Source organism: Diadema antillarum, unplaced genomic scaffold, assembly GCF_040938485.1.
Source record: "Diadema antillarum isolate AM-2024a unplaced genomic scaffold, OU_Dant_1.0 seq00000503_RagTag, whole genome shotgun sequence".
NCBI classification, from domain to species: Eukaryota; Metazoa; Echinodermata; class Echinoidea; order Diadematoida; family Diadematidae; genus Diadema; species Diadema antillarum.
In genome coordinates this window covers 681,698-702,709 of record NW_027271460.1, presented here as the reverse complement: position 1 = coordinate 702,709, position 21,012 = coordinate 681,698, and the positions used below count along the sequence as shown (strand labels likewise).

The following is a 21,012-nucleotide window of genomic DNA, read 5'->3' as shown; positions in this document are numbered from 1 at the left end:
ATGGCGGAAAACGAAAACAAGAAATTATTTGGCGCGTGGGACTATGTTGTCTGCTGTCTAGTGCTCGCTGTGGCGTTCATTATTGGCGTGGCGACGGCCTGCTACGGTCGGAGAAGACGCGTGCAGAGGTCGCCGGAGCGGTTCCTCCTCGACAATCGTAAGTTGAGCGTCGTGCCCGTGTCGATCTCGATGACGCTGACTTTCACAGCGGCAGTCAACATCATTGGCACGCCCGTTGACGTCTACATGTATAACACCATGTTCTGGTGGATCACTCTGGCCTACGTCATCGGCGGCATTCTCACCTGTCGTCTGTTTGTTCCTCTCTACTTTGATCTCGGCGTGGTCAGTGCATACGAGGCAAGTGTATAAGGGATTACCAGGGTCCTGTTTCATATAAGATGTTAGGATGCCAAATCTCGCTGGAATGACAACTTCCCATGGCAACAGCCAATCAGGAAGCAGCATTTTTGTCGTTACCATGACAACTGCCATTCCAGCAAGAGTTGTCATCACATCAACTTTTTATGAAATGGGGCCCTGGTATACCGCAAGTGTCCTCCGGTGTTAGCGAGTTTGAGATTGAAAGTGTAACCCCGCTCAAAAGCGGACCCGCACACCTGTTTTTCACTCACGTAGCCATTACCATAATTTGACGAAATCAAATATAAACGTTATACCTTCGTCTGCCTGTTCGTTTGGTTTGTTTGTTTGTTTGATTTTCTATGTTTTGCTTTGTTTTTGTTAGATCTTTTGTAGAAATATGTATTAAGTCAAGTCAAATGTCCTAATTTTATGACAAGCCATTTTCAAGTACTCTATGGGTAGGAGCCCTCGACGTTTTCGTCGTATGTTCACATTCGAAAACAAAATATTCATAAATATAAGATCCATGCAGATTAAGACATTCGGTAAAACGAGGGATAGCCTTTTCTTTTCTTTTCTTTTTCTTTGGATATTATGATTCCATAAGGAGGAGAGATGGTTGTTTCTGAAGGATAGAATAATTCCATAACTCTTTAGTTTTGTTTCCACCTAACTTCACCAGTACCTGGAGCTGCGTTTCAACAGGTCCGTTCGTGTTTTCTGCAGCCTGCTTTTTACCATTCAAATGGTAAGTTTACTTTTATGTTTGTGGTTACTTTCAACCTTACTTTTTACCTATTACTGCACATTCTCCCTCTTTTATACCCAGATAGATAACTCACAATGCTTTGCTATTCTTAATTGTTTGACCATTGTTAGAACTCTGTTTACACTTCCTACATTACCCTTTGTGAAATAAGATCAGTAAAAATTACTATCATTAGTTTTGCTGTTTTTTCAGATTGCATAATTATGAAAGAGACCTGTCCACTGTCATGAAGATGTAAATGTTGAAGTTTGACGACAATATCTGCCAATCAAGTGTAATACGTCCTTACTTTGTGAAAGGTATGGTATAGTATTGGTGGAGATGAGGAATGGGCTCTTTACTTTTTGTTAGATACCAAGAAACCACCTGTGAAATAGTACAGAGCGTACCATTCTAAGAGGAATTCAAAGTCTAATTGATGGAAATCGGTTTTGGAATGGCTGAGACATCCAAAAACAAAGTAAAACAAAGTGATCGTAATAAAAGGTGGGTCCTATCTTTTATTAGGATTGCTCTGTTTTGGGTATCTCAGCCATTTCAAAACCAATTTTCATCAAATAAACGTTGAATTCCTCTAAGAATTACATGCTCTTTCATATTTCATAAGAGGTTTTTCATTATATCACCCAAAAATTTTAGAAACCTGAAGTTCGGTCTCAACCGAAAATATACGATCCCTTTAAACGATGCTCAAATTCACCAAGAAATTTGCATCAGCCATTTATTCAAATTCAAATTCAAATTCAAATTCAAACTTTATTTTCTTTTTTATCACCAGAATGTACAATTTAGCTACTTCCCTGTAAATAAAGTTCCATTAGAGACATTTTCCATTGTTATACACATGCCTACAAATATCTTCATTCTCCCGACAGATGGTTTTTCTTGGCGTTGTCTTATATGCACCTGCAATGATTGTACAAACAGGTAAGAAACCAAGATATACAATCATGACTATGACGAGAGAGAGATTAATGAGTGATGGAAGCGCAACCTGCTTAGAAGTAATTTATTTGAGCTGAAGACGTTAGGGTGTTGTGAATTCAATCATCAAACACTTATAGGTGTCCTGACCATTATTGTTCGCACGAACATTGTGGTAACATAACACAATATTCACAATTAAGAAAATACTGATAAAGCTTATTTGGTAATTCTGTCATGTGTAGATTCGAAAAAAAAAATTCCAGCTATCTATACATATAACGTCTGGTTTTGTCTGTGGCATATATCACAAATCTCTTTTTTCAACAGGACACTATTTGAACTATAAATTTGAACTATTTCAGTTTTGGTTTCCGCATCATGTAGACCATTTGAATTTGATCTCCAGACTTTAGATGTGTTACATGCATAACAAGTTTAATATACACTGTAACGAAACGATATATTATACCATGTTAGTTTCCATCTCATTTTCTTTCCTGTTTTCATAATAGTGACTGGATTTAGTCTTTGGGCAAGTGTTGGAATAATCTGGCTGGTGGCAATTTTGTATTCGACATTGGTACGTCTGCATGAACTTGGTCATTACCGTGACAACTGCATGCGTTAAGCCCGTCGCACACTATATGACTCACGACTATACACCTGACAGGCTTTGTATCCGAAATAAATCACAACAGCCTAATAATAGATACGCCTGTTTATTTCAGATTTAAAGTCTTTAGATGTGGCTTGTAGGTCAAGTATAGTGGTCATGAGGAACGTAATGTGATGTTGTATCTATCATCTTTACGCCGTGTTTACAGTATAGACTCTGGCTCATAACCACCCCTTCCAGAAATTGATTACTAGTATTACTAGTATCAATTGATGACCATCGTTCCATTCTGCTCGGGGATTTCAACATACATGTTGATGATTGCTCGGATAATTTGGCTGTGTCTTTTTTAAGCACCATCGACTCTTTAGGATTTCAACAGCATGTTACAGGGGCAACTCATAAAGCCGGACATACGCTTGACCTAGTTCTTAGCAGAAAAGTCGATAATATTGTATCGAATGTGAATCTTGTTACATCTCTGCCCTCTGACCACTCCGCCGTCATCACCACCCTCAACCTCAAAGGCCCAGCGAACCCTAGGAAGCAGATCACCTCCAGAAATCTACGGTCTATGGACCTCTGCTCCTTTAAATACGACATTGCAGCATCACTTTCCCAGATCAGAGAGCCATCGTGTCCCTCCGAGGCTGTCCTGCAGCTCAACTCTCATGTAACAAGACTGCTTGACAAGTACGCTCCGCTCAAGACTAGATCAGTAACAGTGCGGCCGAATAATCCTTGGTACACGGCAGAAGTGAAGGAGGCTAAGAGGCGCAGACGCCGCGCAGAGCGCCGTATGATCAAGTCTGGTCTTTGCATTGACAGAGAGCTGTATCGGCAAGAGTGTGAGTCCTACTACAACCGCCTTGCCGACGCTAAGTCAAGACACCTAAGACAGGAGATTGCTGCCGCAGACACCAAACAACTTTTCAACATCATCAAAAAACTCACAATTGCACATCCGGATTCTGTTCTTCCTGACCATACTTCAAATCTTGTACTGGCCAATCTGTTCGCTGAGTTTTTCGACAACAAGATTAGCACCATTGCTTCTTCATTCCCAGTGTCTCCTGAAATCTCTTTCTCAAATTCCTCTCACATAGATGTAAACACCGAGTGTGTATTTTCAGAGTTTGCTTTAATCACTGAGTCACAAGTGAAACGTCTCATTAATTCTCTTCCGTCCAAGTCATGTTCTCTAGATCCTCTTCCCACATGGCTACTAAAAGAGTGTCTAGATGAATTTCTTCCTGCAATAACTCACATTCTGAACCTCTCATTGTCATCTGGCGTAGTTCCTGAGCACTTCAAAAGGTCTCACATATTGCCCCTTTTGAAGAAACCAAGTTTAGACCATAATGATTTGAACAATTTCCGCCCCATTGCTAATTTGTCTTTTATTGGTAAAGTTCTTGAGAAAGTGGTGGCTCGCCAACTCAGAGATCACCTCGATGAACACCAGTTGTTTCCTACTAGTCAGTCTGCCTATAGGCACTTTCATTCCACAGAAACCGCCTTATTGAAGGTACTCAATGACCTCCTCTTAGCAGTAGACAAAGGCCACGAAGCTGCTCTCCTGCTTTTAGATTATTCTGCTGCGTTTGACACTATCAATCATGTGATTCTTCTGAACAGATTAGAGTCCAACTTTGGTCTTACGGGAACAGTCTTGAGATGGATTTCATCTTACTTACATGACCGCCACCAGATGGTAAACGTTAACGGCGCACTTTCTCAGTCATTCCCTCACAGACATGGTGTCCCCCAGGGGTCTGTGGTTGGTCCTTTACTATTTATTCTATACACAGCCCCTCTGTCTTCTGTAATCAACTCTCATGAAGATATTCTACATGTTATGTATGCCGACGATACTCAAATTTATATAATCATACAACCAAATACTCAAGTCGAAGCACTCTGCAAACTCAGTAGATGTGTTGAGGATATTAAGCAATGGTCATGTGATAACTATTTGAAATTGAATTGTGTTAAATCAGAATTTTTATATGTTCATTCTCAGTTTAGGCGAGGCCGTGGTTCTCTCACAGAATTTTCCCTCGAAGACAGTACTATACCCACCTCTCAGTCCGTCAGAGATCTCGGAGTTATTGTAGATAAGCACCTGAATTTTCAACAACACATTAAGAACTCATGTCGTTCTGCTGCTTGGGGTATCTGTAAAATTGGTAAAATCCGTAAGTTATTGGATCAGTCTTCCACTGAACGTCTCATCCACGCATTTGTTTCTTCCCACCTTGACTACTGCAATTCCCTGCTTGTTGGTCTCCCTGCTTCTAGTATTGCACCACTTCAAAGAATTCAAAACACAGCTGCTAGGCTTGTAACCCTTACAAAAAGATCTGACCACATTACTCCTGTTCTCCAATCCCTCCACTGGCTCCCCATACATCAACGTATCACCTTCAAAATCCTCCTTATCGTTTACAAGATATGTAATAATCTTGCTCCATCTTACCTCAAAGACTTAATTTCTTTCCGCTCCTCCACTTCAACCCGTTCTCTTCGTTCTTCCTCCACTCTCCAACTATCACATGGTCCCCGTACCAGCACCCGCTATGGTGATAGGGCTTTTTCTGTTATTTCCCCGTCTCTCTGGAATAAACTTCCTCTCCATATTCGTAATGCTGATAACGTTGATAAGTTCAAGTCATCGTTGAAAACTTATCTGTTTACTCAACTTTAATTATGTTGTTTTGCTGTTGCATGTTATATCATAATTTGTATATTTACATAATGCTGTATTTTATTTTAATGTCATACTTCTTTTTTTTTTTTCCGGATGAATGCGCTTAGAAACATCAGTATTAAGCGCTATATAAATGTTATTCATTATCATTCATTATCATTATCATTAGTAATGTAAATAACGCTACCTGGTCCATTAAAAGGACATACGTTTTAGTCCTACTTAAGCAGGATGTTTCACAATTTTTTCTTACATCAGAATGAAGGAAAGCGAAATATGATAATACTATACTCTTCTGGATTTCTTTTTTCAAAGAATCGGTAAAAGGGGGTCTATTCATCACATTATATTCTATTTCTTCTGTGAAAGAGGTATTCTAACGAAACCAAAGTACAAATGTTACTTTCTGAGATGAAAATGAAGGAAAATGATATATGATAATAGAGATATATTCTTCTGGAATTTTTGCAATCGGCAAAAAAGCGATGTCCTGTTATTGCCTCATTCCCCCCCCCCCCCCCATATACGCACCTAAAAAATCAAACGTCTTTTAAAAGGCTTAAAAAGAGACTATATGGGTTACTTCGATTGTTATTTACAGTTTATGAAGTCCTGAACTTCAACTCACACGTTGAGGTTTGTGGGTAAAGGGATTCCGTCACAAAATGACTGGTCAAAACTGTAACGGGACATGGGTTTGTCCACCTAATGTTGATGTCGCCTAATAACGCAGTTTTCTACCCCAAATGTCCACCTAATGGCTCATGTAGAGAAATAAAGATACATCCAACCTCGCCTAAGTCGAACCCAGAGGGACCAAAGAAAATTCTTCTATACTTAACGTAAATTTCGATTCACACCACAGAAATAACATAAATATGATATTATCATAGCCATCCGGAGAACAATTTTCCCTCCACTTAACCATTTTTTTTTTTACTCGTGATAGCTAGGCCTATATAGAATCCAGTGATTTTAGTGAATATGCATTGGACTTCTCATTTTGAATATGCTTATTTTCCATCACAGAATTTATCATGCTTTGCTGAAAAGAGCACAGTGTTCCACAGTGTGTTCACAATGTGTTCACATAGTCGGCTATGTGAAAACGCTCGAATTTAACAGTGTGAAGATGATTTCACACTGTGGTGTGGTTTCCACATTGTTCACATAGTAATGCTTTGTTTCACACTGTGAATTGATGAATCACATTGTGTTCACACTGTTAAAACGCCCGAATTTAACAATGTGAAGATGATTTCACACTGTGGCGTGGTTTTTCACAGAGAGTTCACATCCTAGTGTTCTGTTTCACACTGTGAATTGATGATTCACGATGCGACCACAATGTGTTCACACTGTGTATCACATTGTGTTTCATATCCAAACTGTGGAACACTGTGTTGTTTCCAGCATGGTGATGTGATCGTAAATCATACCGGAAGACGGGGGGGGGGGGGGGGGGGAGGGCATACTTTCGTTTGCATGTGAAACTAAAATGTAATAAAATATCTCATACACATGCTTTGCCTCATTTGCCTCTAGTATCAAAGTGAGAGGATGATCAATGCAAATTGTCTTAACAAGGGCAATATTAGTCACGATTTATTCAGAGCATCTGCATCAATAGGAGACGAAAATGTATTTTTGTTATTGAAGATCTTCCTTTGATCTTTTCTACAGGGAGGCATCAAGGCAATAGTATGGTCGGATGTTCTCCAGGGCGTGGTCATCTTTGTTGGTATCGTGGTTGCCTTGGTGATGGGATGCCAGCGAGTCGGCGGGATGGGAGAGGTGTGGCGGATCGCCAAGCAAGGAGATCGCCTCCAAGTGGCAATGTGGGTAGAACCATTAGCGATTTAATACACTAAGCATTCGATATATCAAAGAAGAATGGATAGCATTTGACAGGATGACATAGCAATTTATATGTTTGACTTTCCTTGGTCTGAGGTGAAACGAATAAGGAAGGACGAATCATGACGCGGAAGGATTGTTGCTTGATTATATGTCATGTATGTTTACCGCTACTATAATCCAGGAATACATAAATGTTATTGGTGTAGTAAATTTCGTCATAAAACGACTACTCTCATTTTCTTTTCTTTTTGAGTTCCGATACACACTCAAACACTTTTGTATACAAACACATTACACACATTCTTTTTCGCGATCTCATTTTCCAAATCTCCGTGATGAGACTTTTAACCGTCACTGTTGATTATAGTGTTCTTGGTGTTTTGTTTTGTTTCGTCTTTAGTTTGTTTGGTTTTGTTTCGTTTTTTGTTTTTGTTTTGTTTTGTTTTGCATTGTTTTGTTTTGTTTTGTTTTAGGGAGTAACAGGGAGTAACGACTGGCGTCGGAAGTAGTAGGCTACTCGTATAGTTTGGTCAACGGGAGTGCCCGTAATATCAGGCATAATCCGTATGGTAATACAGATGCTGGGAGACGAGTGAAAGGGAAGGTATACTCTCCGAAAGTCAATACGTTGTGATATCTACCACAAAATCATGGTTCTTATAAAAAAGTCTAGAAACATTTTTAGAGAGTGTATTTTGCTTATCTGAGTCGGCCAGATTTTAAGGAAACTTTTAATTCCTCGTTGGCTGCTTCCCTTCAGGTTTATGTATTCCATAGATCCGTCTTTACTCTGTGCTTGTCGTGATTGTTTATCATTGTCATTCTCTGATTTTTTTTCTTTATGCTGATTAGATAACTAAATTCAAATTCAAATTCAAACCGTGTTCATGGATCTACTCCAGAGCCGGTTTACGTCAGTTACACAGTGTGCTTCACCCTACTTTGATTGGTATCACCAAGCAGATGACACCTCCTTGGTATTACTGAACCGTTTTGCACCCATCTCGTTTGTCTTTTGTATGCACACCAGTATAAGCTTTGACCCCACCGTTCGACACACCGTCTGGTCAGTGGTGGCCGGAATGACCGTCATCGTAGTGATGACCACTGGAACGAACCAGACTATCATCCAGAGGTACCTCAGTCTCGCCACGCCAAGGAGGGCCAAAATGTAAGAGCACAATATAGAGTGGATTTCATACAGTTATGTATGGTCCAGGAGGTACGATACTAGAGACTATAGTACTCCCTTGGTTTATGAGGGATGACGTCACATCCGCAAGTTTGTTCCTTACCCCTCTGGGTGCCACATTTATTTTCCACACATAATGTATGTGTGTAAGATTTGGGCACATTTCACTCATTGGCAGAGAAAGGATTACAGAGGAATTCTAGTCCAGTTATAAGTTAGTTTGATAAGAAATGATAAAATCTTAAGAGCATAACAGTGTAATTTTGATAACAATCAGGTAAAATCTAAGGAAGTCATGACTAAAGGGCGGTGAGTTGGCTCAGTCGGTAGCGCGTCTGCCTCACGATCCTATAAGGGCCCGGGTTTTTGAGTCTGGACTGAGCAATGTTGTGTGTAAGCATACCGTCCCCTCTAGCAAGAGGCAAAACACTCTGTCCCTCGGATAGGACATAAAATGGAGGTCCCGTGTATGAGAGAGTAACAACTCATGCACGTTAAAGATCCCGCTTCATTCATTCATCGCAGAGAGCAGGGCGTTTAACCCGGTGAAGTGGTCCCACCTCACATCCAGCTGGACCCCATGGAAGACCAGCTTAACGTAGCTGAATATGGGCTATCCAGCCATCTTCTCAGATGGAAATGAACAAACAAACAAACAAACTGTAATTAGAAGGGAAGGTAGTAACTATAAAGAGCAGTTCTCATACAGTTGATATAGATATTCAAACAAGTGATCTCATGATGTCGTCACCTTACATTTTCCATTGATATGTTCCAAGAAAAGACGAAAATTCAATGTTTCTATTACCAAAGTGTAAAACCTGGTCTAATTCCTGGTTGAATGATTTCAGAGTAATGATCAGTTAGATATATCAAGATTTGAGATAGAGGCGTAACTTAATTTGATTTAAAAACTGGAAATTTCAACATTTTATGTGCAAACTATATGGCAAACTGTGAAAAGATGACATCATCACTTCACTAAATGCGTATATTCACATTGAGTGTTCAAGAACTGATTCATGAAAAATTGAGCGCAATTTCAAAATGTCATAACTTCCTTTTTTTCATCCGATTTTCTATCACGTTTTCATCGTTATGCTCGGAAAATTTTACTCCTTCTTTACAGACTGACTTTCAACTGTACTGGAATTCGCCAGCGTGTAATGTAGTATTCAATGTAATAACGCTTTTCTACCATGTTTAAGTAAAAGATGTCTAAGGTAGCTGCAGTACAGATTGCTGTGTTTGTACATGGATTGTTATTAGGTTCGAACTTTCACGATGTACACACATATTTGCCTGTTGTGGGCGTCAATTTGTGTACCATGTTTTGCCATTTCCTAATTTTCACTTCGCTGCAGACAGTAGACTATACCTGAAAAGAAGTCATTCAGAAGAACACGCATGGTATCCTGCTTTCTTCCGAAGCAGTTGACAATAACAAAACAATTCAGTCATCGGAGTCACGATGATAAAAATATGTTTTATCAAGGTTATTGTGTGTTTTGCCTATGGAGGGCAGAAACTATGCAAAAGCATTCTCCGTGCATTTCAACCCATGATTTCAACATTTTACTATTGTTTACAGCTTTATTCAAATCCTCCTACCCCAGGCATCGTGACCATGGTACGTTTCTAATCATAGAGAGAAATAATTTAATCACATATGATAAAACAACTGAGTGTAAACAGGGTCATAAGGGGTACCCTCGCACTCCTGCTAACACGAAAGCAAGACAGTCATAGAAGATTTGTAACGTGTGGAAAGCGTGCTGGAAGTAAGTTTGTGGATGGTGAGGCTGACTTCCTTTGTAATATTCAACCTGCGTGGAGAATACGAGTTCTTCCAGCCTTCTTCCATTAGGATCTGTTACACTTTTAGCACCACTATACCTATAACCCTTTGATTGCTTTATGTGATGATTTGCATTGAAAACCCCACAGCATTGTACACACTGTCCAAAGTCCCTGGCATAAAAAGGGTCCATGATAGCATTACTTGTGAGAGACATACAGAGTACGCGCTGGTCTGGCTTTATAAAGACACATGTAGCCAGAGCGCAGCCTATAGAATTGCACGCGTGAAACAAGTGAACTTGCATTATTTAAATCCACCAAGCGGGAAAGGCTTCAGGAGAGAACTGACTCTGTTTCTACCTCCCCCCCCCCTCCCCTCCCCCCTCCCCCCACCAAAACAAAAAAATAGTAATGATAATAAATAAATAAATAAAATAAATAAAAAGAAGAAATTCCTCAATATAGGCCTACTTGATTCAGAACAATCTATGTATAACATACTTTGGACAAAAATGTGTACTGCGATCTGTTTGTGAATGAAATACGTAAACGAAATAAAGAGTTTTGGCGCGGAAAAAAATATCAAGGCGATCGTTACCTTCAGTTATATCACCGATCACTGAAGATAAACACAGCATCGCATGTTGACTTCAACTCCTCGAAACCCGATGAAATGTTTAATGTGTTTATCAATTAGCACATGATTATAGTTTTACAATAAATCGAATCAATAGCTTTATATCAAATGTGCTGTTTGGTAAAATCCAAGAAGACCGACAAAGTTTTGAATATATCCATGTGTATTTGACCTCTACTTCTTCTATGTCGCAGTCCTGTATCATCTTTACTGCATTCATTACAGACGTCTCCTATCATAACGGATAGCCGCTGATCCATTGATTTTTTTCTACCAATCTTGACCACGAAACGAACATTACGCTTACTTCACTAAGAGATTTTCCTTTTTTTGTAAATTAAATGTGTGAATGTACACATCCGATTTATTCTATCATCGTTGTTCTCTTTCTCTTTTAACCTCCTGGTTTTGCAGTTTGATTTTTCTTGGTTTTGTTCTATTTTGTTTTTGTTACAATCAGAGCTATGGCAATATCTACGGTCCTAAAGATTGTTCTGGTGAACCTATGTGTCATGCTGGGCCTAGTGATCTACGCATTCTACAGTCAATGTGACCCTCTTTCTGCAGGCGATATCACCCATCCAGATCAGGTGTGTACAAACTGATCGTTTGCCGCCAAATAAATGTTAGACTAGGACATGACTGAAGAAATTTGGAAGTTAAAAGTAACAGAAGTTTGGATAAGATTTGAGTTGCATTCCATAATAGCATGTCCCTTTGCATATCTGTTAGCCAAAGGAATTCAATATGAAACACAAGTGCAAATGTGCAATCGACACAACATTGATACACCCCATCAACATGTGAGAATACAGAATTATTATCTGCGAATGAAAAACTAATTTCGTACTATGGAAGAGTTGAAGCCGCGGTTATAAGATTATGCTCAGTTAACCTGGTATGGATGTTTGAATGGTATGTATAATATCACCTTTTGTGCATTATTACAAAGCGATTCCTAACACAGATACACAGTCGATGCACAGTATTCTTTATTCGTGTTTAGCTCCCAATTAGCAGGTGGTTCCACAACCTCACATCGTTTCACACACACACACACACACACACACACACACACACACACACACACACATACACATACACGCATGCCAAAGACATAGATGGTTATAATTGTATTTATATGCCTCATAAGTGAGATTCGTATCACTGATTGGTCAAAAGTATATCACGTGACAAGGTGTAGTCCCGTCTATCTTGCCTTAGGTTTTCATGTAAGTGATAGAAAGGCAAAACCCTCGTGATAGAATTCGTAAACCCTCCGCGACTTTTGTACACATAACAAGTACACTAGACTTCGCGCGCGGTGTCCGCAACCCCTCCACCGTACCCAAAGACGTTCACTACGCGCATCGTATAAACGCATGCAAAATCATCGCACAGCAGGCATGTTTCAACTTGGCATGGTGATCGAGCGCTCCTCCGTGATTTGAAGTGAGCTGGATCAAAGATCGTACACTTTGCAATTAGGATTTCTTAGGATCCCGAAGCAGAGACAAATCTCAGCATGTTGGAAATATCAAATTAAAACACGAGCGACGGGAAACTGGATGTATACTGTAATTTACTGCCATGATTTTATGCAGGAGCTCGCCGAAGGCCGTGTGAGTGTACCGTGCGTACTGGGTAGTCTACGAAATGCACGAAAACCATGCAAGCGAGCGCGGGCTGTGGCCTGATTTTTTAGGGCTAACGTTTAGGCCTAATTTACAACTACTTCGTATTTGTCTAGCCCTAGATCTTGGTTAAGTCTTAAACGCGGATGAGGTATATAAAACAAATATTAACTGCTCTGTATTCGGATGGTGGAGGAAATTATCACTCCCTCGGTGCTTTTCATACCGACCCTTCCATCACCACCATCATCCTCATGAGCAGTCAATATTTGTATACTATATTCTTCGCCGAGGCACATCATCTATACTGTAGATGCGCATCACGTTTGAACTTTGTCTATTCTATTTTTAGCTCGCCCCTTTCTTCGTCATGGACCTGTTTGCTGATCACCCCGGGTTGCCTGGACTCTTCGTTTCTGTCCTCTTAGCCGCATCAATGAGGCAAGCTGTACTCTTTATTTGCTAATGGTCTCTAGATCCAAAGACGAAATTTTCCTCGGACATGGAATGTGTATTCACTAACTTGAGCAGAGAACATTTAAATACATTTATATAATACAGCGATGAAGTGCGAAGTATAAGCCTCACAGCCTTTTGGAAAATTCTACAAATTTGGCGGCACATACATGTACGTACATCGTTTGTAGGCACCTATCTGAGGGTATCAATAGGTTGATTATGAGAGATAATACTATGTATCAATCAAATCATATCATATATATATATATATATATATATATATATATATACATACATACACTTGGTGATTCTATCCTACTATGAAGAGTGCTCGATATCCTCAAAGGAAGAGCTTTAGACGGAAGTATTGGAACAAGTTCACGCGGTTGACAGCAGGTTCATCCGTATTTATTGCAACTCTGAGTTTCATGCAACCTCCATGAGGTGCAATCATCAGGCAATTATATATATATATATATATATATATATGCAAAATACACCGTGTAAGAACACGTGGAGTTCGGTTTGTTCAAAGATTTATTACTGTAAGTTTGGTAATCGTATGAAGACGAGGAATTCTCCCCGGGCATTTACAGGAGTGCCCATCCAGGCTGTATGTATTGACAGAATGATTGTTTCTGGTACTGACTATATAGGAAGATTTTAAGCCCAGCCTAGCTCACTTGAATGCTGGAGGGATGCAACCGATTGTTGAAAGCTACTGTCAGTATGACTTTCATCTCATCGCAATATAATAACTAATATCAAACCTTGTATTCACGAGTATTTAGCACACGTGGGATCCAAAGACAAATTTCACTTATGCTCATATCTTACTCCAAATTAATCTTTCATCTCATCATTATATTATTGCATGACAAGAAATATCGTTCATTACCAGAGATTGAAAAAAGACTCAATTCTTTGGCATTTGTCTTTGTCTTGGTGGATTTTTTTTCCCCCGGTAAAATAGCTTGTTATGTCAAAAGTAAATAGCGAAGATAGAATTTCTTTTCATATTTCCACCAAAATCGTTTCGTCTCTAATCTTCATCTTTTAGCGTGGTTATACCCAACTTTAGGTCACGTGACATAATTTGAATTGTGGGTAATATGATAAGGAGGTATGCAGGACAGTAAAGGGTCTACAAAAGGTCATATAAAACGATGCAATGATTGATCGCGAAATAAAAACGAAATGCAATGATTGATCGTAAAATAGAAACGTAATGCAATAGTTGATCGCAAAATAAAAACGTAATGCAATGATTGATCGCAAAATAAAAACATGATGCAATGATTGATCGCAAAATAAAAACATAATGCAATGATTGATCGCAAAATAAAAACATAATGCAATGATTGATCGCAAAATGAAAACGTAATGCAATGATTGATCACAAAATAAAAACGTGATGCTCTCGATCACCAGCTCACTATCGTCTGGAATCAACTCACTATCAGCTGCAGCAGGAGAGGATTTCATCAAAGCTCTCTGGCCAAACATGGGCAGCAGTCGATATAGCATGGTACTGAGGTTAGTAGGTTAGTATCGCCTTTTATCTTTCATTGATAGATTATGATGGGCCACTTTATACTTCAAAAGTGTGTCACTATGACAATTTTCCCCCTAACCCTTAGGCCTATATGTTTGTAAAATCAATTAAACATTTCTTTTCGAGACAATGTGTATGATTGAAAGAAAGATATTATTCAGAGGGATTAAGGTTCAAGTGTAAGTTTCTTCAATTTTTCTCCCTCTACAAAATTCATTGTTATTATTATTCTTTTTTTTTTTAGATGACAGGTTCGTGTCCCACTGGTTCCCTTTTTTCCCGACATGTTTGTTAATTTACAGATCAGCAGTTGCGATCTTAACAAATTTAATTTGTAGAGGGAGACAATTTGACGAAACTTACACCTGAACCCTCACCCCTCTGAAAAATATATTTCATTCATTTAATATGCCTTGTCCGCCTTGGACTACTCAACATAACAATGGCAGAATTTCGGAGCTTGGGTATTTGATCCATGTTCACCGTGTTACTTCCGGCAACCAGCGACAGCCTGGTGGTAGTGTCGCTGCCCGGAAAGCAGTAGATGACAGGTTCGAGTCCCACTGGTTCCTTTTTTTTCGATATGTCTGTTAATTTACAGATCAGCAGTTGTGATCTTAACGAATTTAATTTGTAGAGGGAGACAAATCGAAGAAACTTACACCCAAATGTGTGTGACTGATTGTCGGAATTCGAGTCAACTCCACAAATGTCGTGATGTCGCGGGGTCATGGAAGTAATGTCTATTGATTTGTTATCACGACTGATAAAGCAGGTCAACATCTGCAGCAGACTGCATTTTATTCTTGTTGAAACCGTTATACCGGCTAGTCTTGATGGCCACGTGGTGTGTCGTTCCCTAACTCGTCACTAGCCCTCCTGGCGTACAGAATGCGGGACCAAACTGCCAAGAGTAAAGTGGGAACCTCGGCCATCGCCAGCATGGTGAAGGATGCGTTGAAACTTCCAAACATATTTGCCAGTAGGCCTGTGGGGGCGTTTAATGAGACATAAGGGGAACAGAAAAAAAATAAGTGACAATCGTAACTCTTTCATCATTCGTTGGGCGTGTGTATTTCTGCATTTGATTGTTGCTTCACTACGAGAAACTTAAAGTTCGTGTGTCCCTTTTGTAACCTGAAAATTAGATTCTTTTCATAAGAATTGTATATTATAGAGGTAAGTCATTCAAACTTTCCTCAGAATTTTGAACTGGAAACTTTTTTTTTTTTCACGAGGGAGGAGGAAATAATACTATAGGTTTCCACTTAATCTATTCCGACACCAAAGGTGAGTCTTCCAACTCGGATTTCTAGGGACAATAGCCGTTTGATCACGTCACTGTGATATAAACTATCATTTATGAAGTGCGACGGATGTCGGAACTTGTACATGTTTTTAAGAAGCTTATTTTTTAATGCCCAATTTTCATTATTCATGTGGATTCGATGTTACAGCACATCCTCCAAGGCAGAGAATGTTCACATTTATATGTTTATATATTCATATGTTTATATGTTTATATATTCATATATTTATATGTTTATATATTCATATGTTTACATGTTTTTATATTAATATTTTTATTATCGTAAGTATGTCTATTCGCATAATTTGATAAAAAGATATTTAGCAAAAGACACGTCAGTGTCATGTGATCAAGATGGTTCTCCCAAGAGAGATCATGAAAATAGTATGCAAGATTTTCTGAATGCCTCGAAAGGCAATTGATATGGTAATGACATTGCAGATGGAAAAATCCCAATGTTTTCAGATGAGAGTTGCTGTCTGTTGTCTTAACGTAATATGAATCACAGCACATTTGTGATGAACTAACCGGCTATGAATGAACCAAGCATGCTACCAACTCCCCAGCAGAACACCTGCAGACCAGCCACGATGTGGTAATGTTCGTCTCGGGACAGCTGCCGTGGAATGAGTAGACATAGTGTGGAACGAGACGATATGGAGAACTCGGTAATAACTGTAGCTCCAAACATGACGGGAATGTTATAGAACATCACATCGCTTATGAGAGACAGGGCAGATAGTATGGTCGCAAGGATGAAGACGATGTGAAGTCGGTCGCTGTACCGATGTGACACCACAGCCATGACGACGCGGCCGAGGAGGTTGGAGCCAGCAGCTACCCATCTCAGGGTGACAATGTGGAAGTTAGAAGCGCCAAACTCGAAGGCGCGGGGTATGAGGAACGAGTACCATCCACCAAATACCATTCCATAAAAGAATGTCGCAATTATGAAGATGGTCAAATAGGAATGCGTGTGCAACGAAACATGCAGGCACGTTTGCAAGAGTTGAAAACATTCATATTCCTGCGGCACATCCGTTGGTGAGTCCTTTAGGGTTTTATGATGGGATAAATCTTTGGCATGTTCAGCGTCAGTAGTTCTATATTTGTCATTTGAATTCGTGGAAGCTAGGCATTCTGCATCATGGAGTTCATTGGATTTTTGGTCTTGGCGAGGGTGGTGGCTTTTTTTGGCTAGTGGCAAGCGTGTTTTCCTTGTATCCATCTTCTTGCATGAAGATGAATCTTCAGATGTACTTTTGCGACCAGATATCAGTTCCGTCTTTTCATCGGAGCTGTCCTCCGACGTAGAAACCGTGTCATCCGTGCTCTCTGTTGTCATGACAACATAGCTCGCTGAGTCGGTCTTCCCCAGCCCCTTCCTCTGTGTGTCAGCCCTTCGGCGTGCCGCGCGTGTTTTACCCATAGCCCTACCCTTGCTTAAAGTCTCCCTAGTCTGGGATGCCTCTGCCGTGGCGGGGACAACAGAATCCTGAGTTTCACGTAGGACAATCAGAAGAGCAAGTGGAATCATGTTACACATTAATCCACCGAAAATTAACAAAACACCTCTCCAGCTGTAGGCAGAAATCATCAAGAATTCCAGTTTTGGAACGAGGAACGTGCCAATCGGGTAACCATAAAGGGCCAGCGAGAGGAGAGGACCGAAATAGGATCTGGCCTCGTCGTTCAGTTCTAGAATGGATGGGACAGTCAGCATGCCGAGTCCTAGTCCTGGAAACAGATCACAGAAAGCATAAGTGTGTCACATTCCAGAAAAGTATAATGGGAATGAAAATTTTACCTCGTTTGTTCAATTCTGTTGTACATATAAGTTCTCGCAGGAATCTTCTTTCTTTCCCCAAAACACAAGCACAAACACACACACACACACATCTAAACAAATAAAAAGAAACTGATTTTTGAAATTTTCGACAAAGGAAAAAGATTCATGTTCTTGCTTCCAGTGCACGTTCATTTGAATCGTCATTTTGACCGATTTTTTTTTTTTTTTTTTTGCATATGAGTTTGAAATTTTTGACCATTACATTTTTTCTGTTCTTTTCTTCTTTTTTTTTTTTGGGGGGGGGGATGATTAACTGTATTAAGACCTTTTTCCCTTTGTGCATTAACTTATTTTCTATTGACATTCTATACCTGAGGGGCCAACATTCTACAAGCTTTTCTTTTTATGTGGGTCCAAAATTCAGATTTTGTTTATTGTTATTTTATTTTGATCACTTCAGTTTTCAGCGTGTTCATGAGAACATATAATTACTAAAAGGTTCTATGTGATTCTTTACCCATCTCAGTTTACTTCGTTTTGTTCATGAAACTGTGTTCCTTGTTATCAAAGAAAATGAAATGTATATGTTCTTTTTGAAAAATGAAATAAATTTTGGATTAAATTGAATTGTGTGCCTACGCAATTGATAGCAGAAGATAGTGAGTTTAAAAATTACAAAAGTGATATTTGTTGACTGCCAATACCTTCATGCGGCTTCATGTTGACCTTTTTAATTTAGGGTTAAACAATTTCGTTCTGTCTGTCTGATCTGCCATTAATGTGGGTGTTCTTTTTCCACCCGAGTTAGAAAGCCAGACCAAAATGGCGGCAGACTCTCCAGGTAAATAACACGGATAAAGAAATCTTGCGAATTACGACATTCTTCACGATAATAATGATTCAACTCTTCATAAAGCGTGATCTACATCGGAATTACAATCTACCTAATTACCTTCACCGGGTTATTTTTGCTGATTTCTTGTTCAAATCACAAGAGTGAAAATTTCATCCAGAGATTTACAAGTGATATGCATCTAGAACGACATATTTGTTCCGGTTCAAGAAATTATGTAGATCGGATGGTTTGAGAACAGCTAGCCCTGAAGTGAGCTAGCTGCCGTAGGTTTATTTGCCACGATAATTGCAAGAAATCTGAAAGGCAGTCGGCCATTACGGCAGATTACAGCTTTTTTTATTATCGTTTCTGTGTGAATCACTGCACAATTCGAGTTTGTGAGTATCTTGACACGGATGACGACACACGTCATTGCTATTTACAATGGTGTTGTGGGCCTCAAGGAAACGTTACATAATGGGACTTATGGATGAAAGGAATGAAAAGGATTTGTTTTCCAAAGAGAGTAAATGTGTCCATACAGTAACTCGCCAAATGGAGCTAGTATAGGATTTCTTGGCCCATTTCGTGAAATTGTCGTTCATTTTCATTTCATGCGCATTCAAATTCGTATGTATGTGTGCGGTGAAGTGACTGTGGTCAAACGATTTCGCGTTTGATATGCTTTCAAATTAGTTTTTAGGCACTCAAATCAGTGGTCACAAGTTGAAATACGAATGTAAGCATTCAATTTTATGTTAGGGCTTGGAATTCCAAGTCTGTGCAATCAAATCAGAACGATGGGCTCGATGGGAACTTTAAAACCCTTTCAATTTCGTTAGTGCATTTAGTAATGAGGTATTTAAATCGAAGGTTGGTTTCTTCTTAGCTTCGTTTTATTATAGTACAGATTGAGCACGTAACAGCAGAGTATCATTTAAAAGAAACACCCATAATGATATGACTTCTGACATGTTCTGAAAAGGAATACGTTTAACTTCAAGGGGGAAGAATGTCATGTACTAACAGAAATGAAAATGTGTTTTGAACGCAGGAAACCGTAAAGATTTTTTTTCTGTGATTATTTCCTCAGAATCAGTTCTATTATACTCAACAAGACGGGGGACGTTAGTACTTTCGAATCGCGCTAGGAGAGAGCAGACCAAAATATTAATGTGTGTGTTGGTGTGTGTGTGTGTGTGTGTGTGTGCATGTGTGTGTTGGTAAACATTTGGTCACATGACCAAGACAGTTATTTTGAAATCTATGTTTTATAATGTACCCTCGTCATGTATGACCCTCGTAGATTACTCACAATTTCACCCCGAAAAAAAAATGAAGATGGCCCAAAAATCGAAAACTTCCTTATATTGTGTTCAATCTGAATAAATCGTCCACCGCCCTGTTTATTTCCTTTCACTTTATAGTAATCGATGAATTACTGACGAAAGTTCGTCATGCATCCACCCTGTGGGGTATTAGAATATCCAGGAGGCAACAGAATCGATGCTTATTGTCGTGATTGATGGGCAATTAGGTCTGCCAGTTGCAATCAAAAAATAATCCATGCAAAGAATCATTCATCTTATCCAAACTCTTGTTTTGTAAAAGGGAACATAGCTAAGTAGGCCTACTCACCTGATACTGCGAGGCTAACAGCAAATCCATCAGTATCCAAAGCAAAGCTGGCCATAATGATACCAGCAGACGAAAAGAATGAGCCAGCTACAAACATCAGGCCATTGTAGGGCGGGTCTAAACAACGGTACGCGACGCCAAAGACAAGCGCTGAAACGAAGAAACCAATGAATGAATGAGAAAACTCGTGGTGTACTTAACCCGTGGGTGCACGTCACGAGACCGACACCCACGAATCATACAGCCCATGAGACATGCGGTCCACGAGTTATACAGTTCACGAGTCATACAGCCCATTAGTTTGACACTAAGCAAACACTGGCCCACGAGATCGACACATTAAGCCCCTTGTTGTATCTGTCTGTAGTGTCGAACTCATGGGCTTTATTTGCCTAGTGTCGAACTCATTGGCTGTATGACTCGTGAGCTGTATGACTCATGGACCAGTTTTCACTGTCGAACTCGTGGACTGTATGACTCGTGGGTGTCGATCTAGTGGGATGACCCTCTTATGGTATAGTTTTGGTTGAGGTGGGGCTTCAGGTTTCCGACGTTTTTGATGATTTTTTTTTTCTAAGATCGTGAGAAGCCTCTTATGAAATGTGAAATAACAAATAATTCAAGGTGGAATTCAAAGTTTATTTGATTAAAAAAATTGGTTTTGTAATAGCTGAGATATCTAAAACAAAGCGATTGTAATGGTGGGAGCCGCCTTTCATCAGGATCCTTTTGTTTTACCGTTTTGTTGTTGTTGTTTTTTGACACTTCAGCAGCCATTTCAAAACCTTTATTTCTTTTAAACAAATAAACTTTGAATTTCATCTTAGAATTGTATGCTCTTTAATATTTGACCAAGTTGTTTCTAAGTATCTCGCAAAAAGATAAAAGATGAATCCTCATCTCAACCAATACTATA

At 39.5% G+C, this 21,012-nt stretch overlaps 1 protein-coding gene across 1 annotated transcript in view; it reads left to right on the top strand.

The window, feature by feature from the left end:
* LOC139733907 (sodium-coupled monocarboxylate transporter 1-like) overlaps positions 1 to 21,012 on the top strand; it is a 52,660-nt gene continuing 31,648 nt past the window's right edge. The window contains exons 1-9 of the mRNA XM_071644716.1: positions 1 to 360; positions 1,049 to 1,114; positions 2,011 to 2,062; positions 2,575 to 2,642; positions 7,072 to 7,226; positions 8,279 to 8,419; positions 11,338 to 11,467; positions 12,864 to 12,952; positions 14,402 to 14,514. Coding sequence (XP_071500817.1) covers positions 1 to 360; positions 1,049 to 1,114; positions 2,011 to 2,062; positions 2,575 to 2,642; positions 7,072 to 7,226; positions 8,279 to 8,419; positions 11,338 to 11,467; positions 12,864 to 12,952; positions 14,402 to 14,514 — 1,174 coding nt within the window. The remainder of the gene's footprint in view (positions 361 to 1,048; positions 1,115 to 2,010; positions 2,063 to 2,574; positions 2,643 to 7,071; positions 7,227 to 8,278; positions 8,420 to 11,337; positions 11,468 to 12,863; positions 12,953 to 14,401; positions 14,515 to 21,012) is intronic.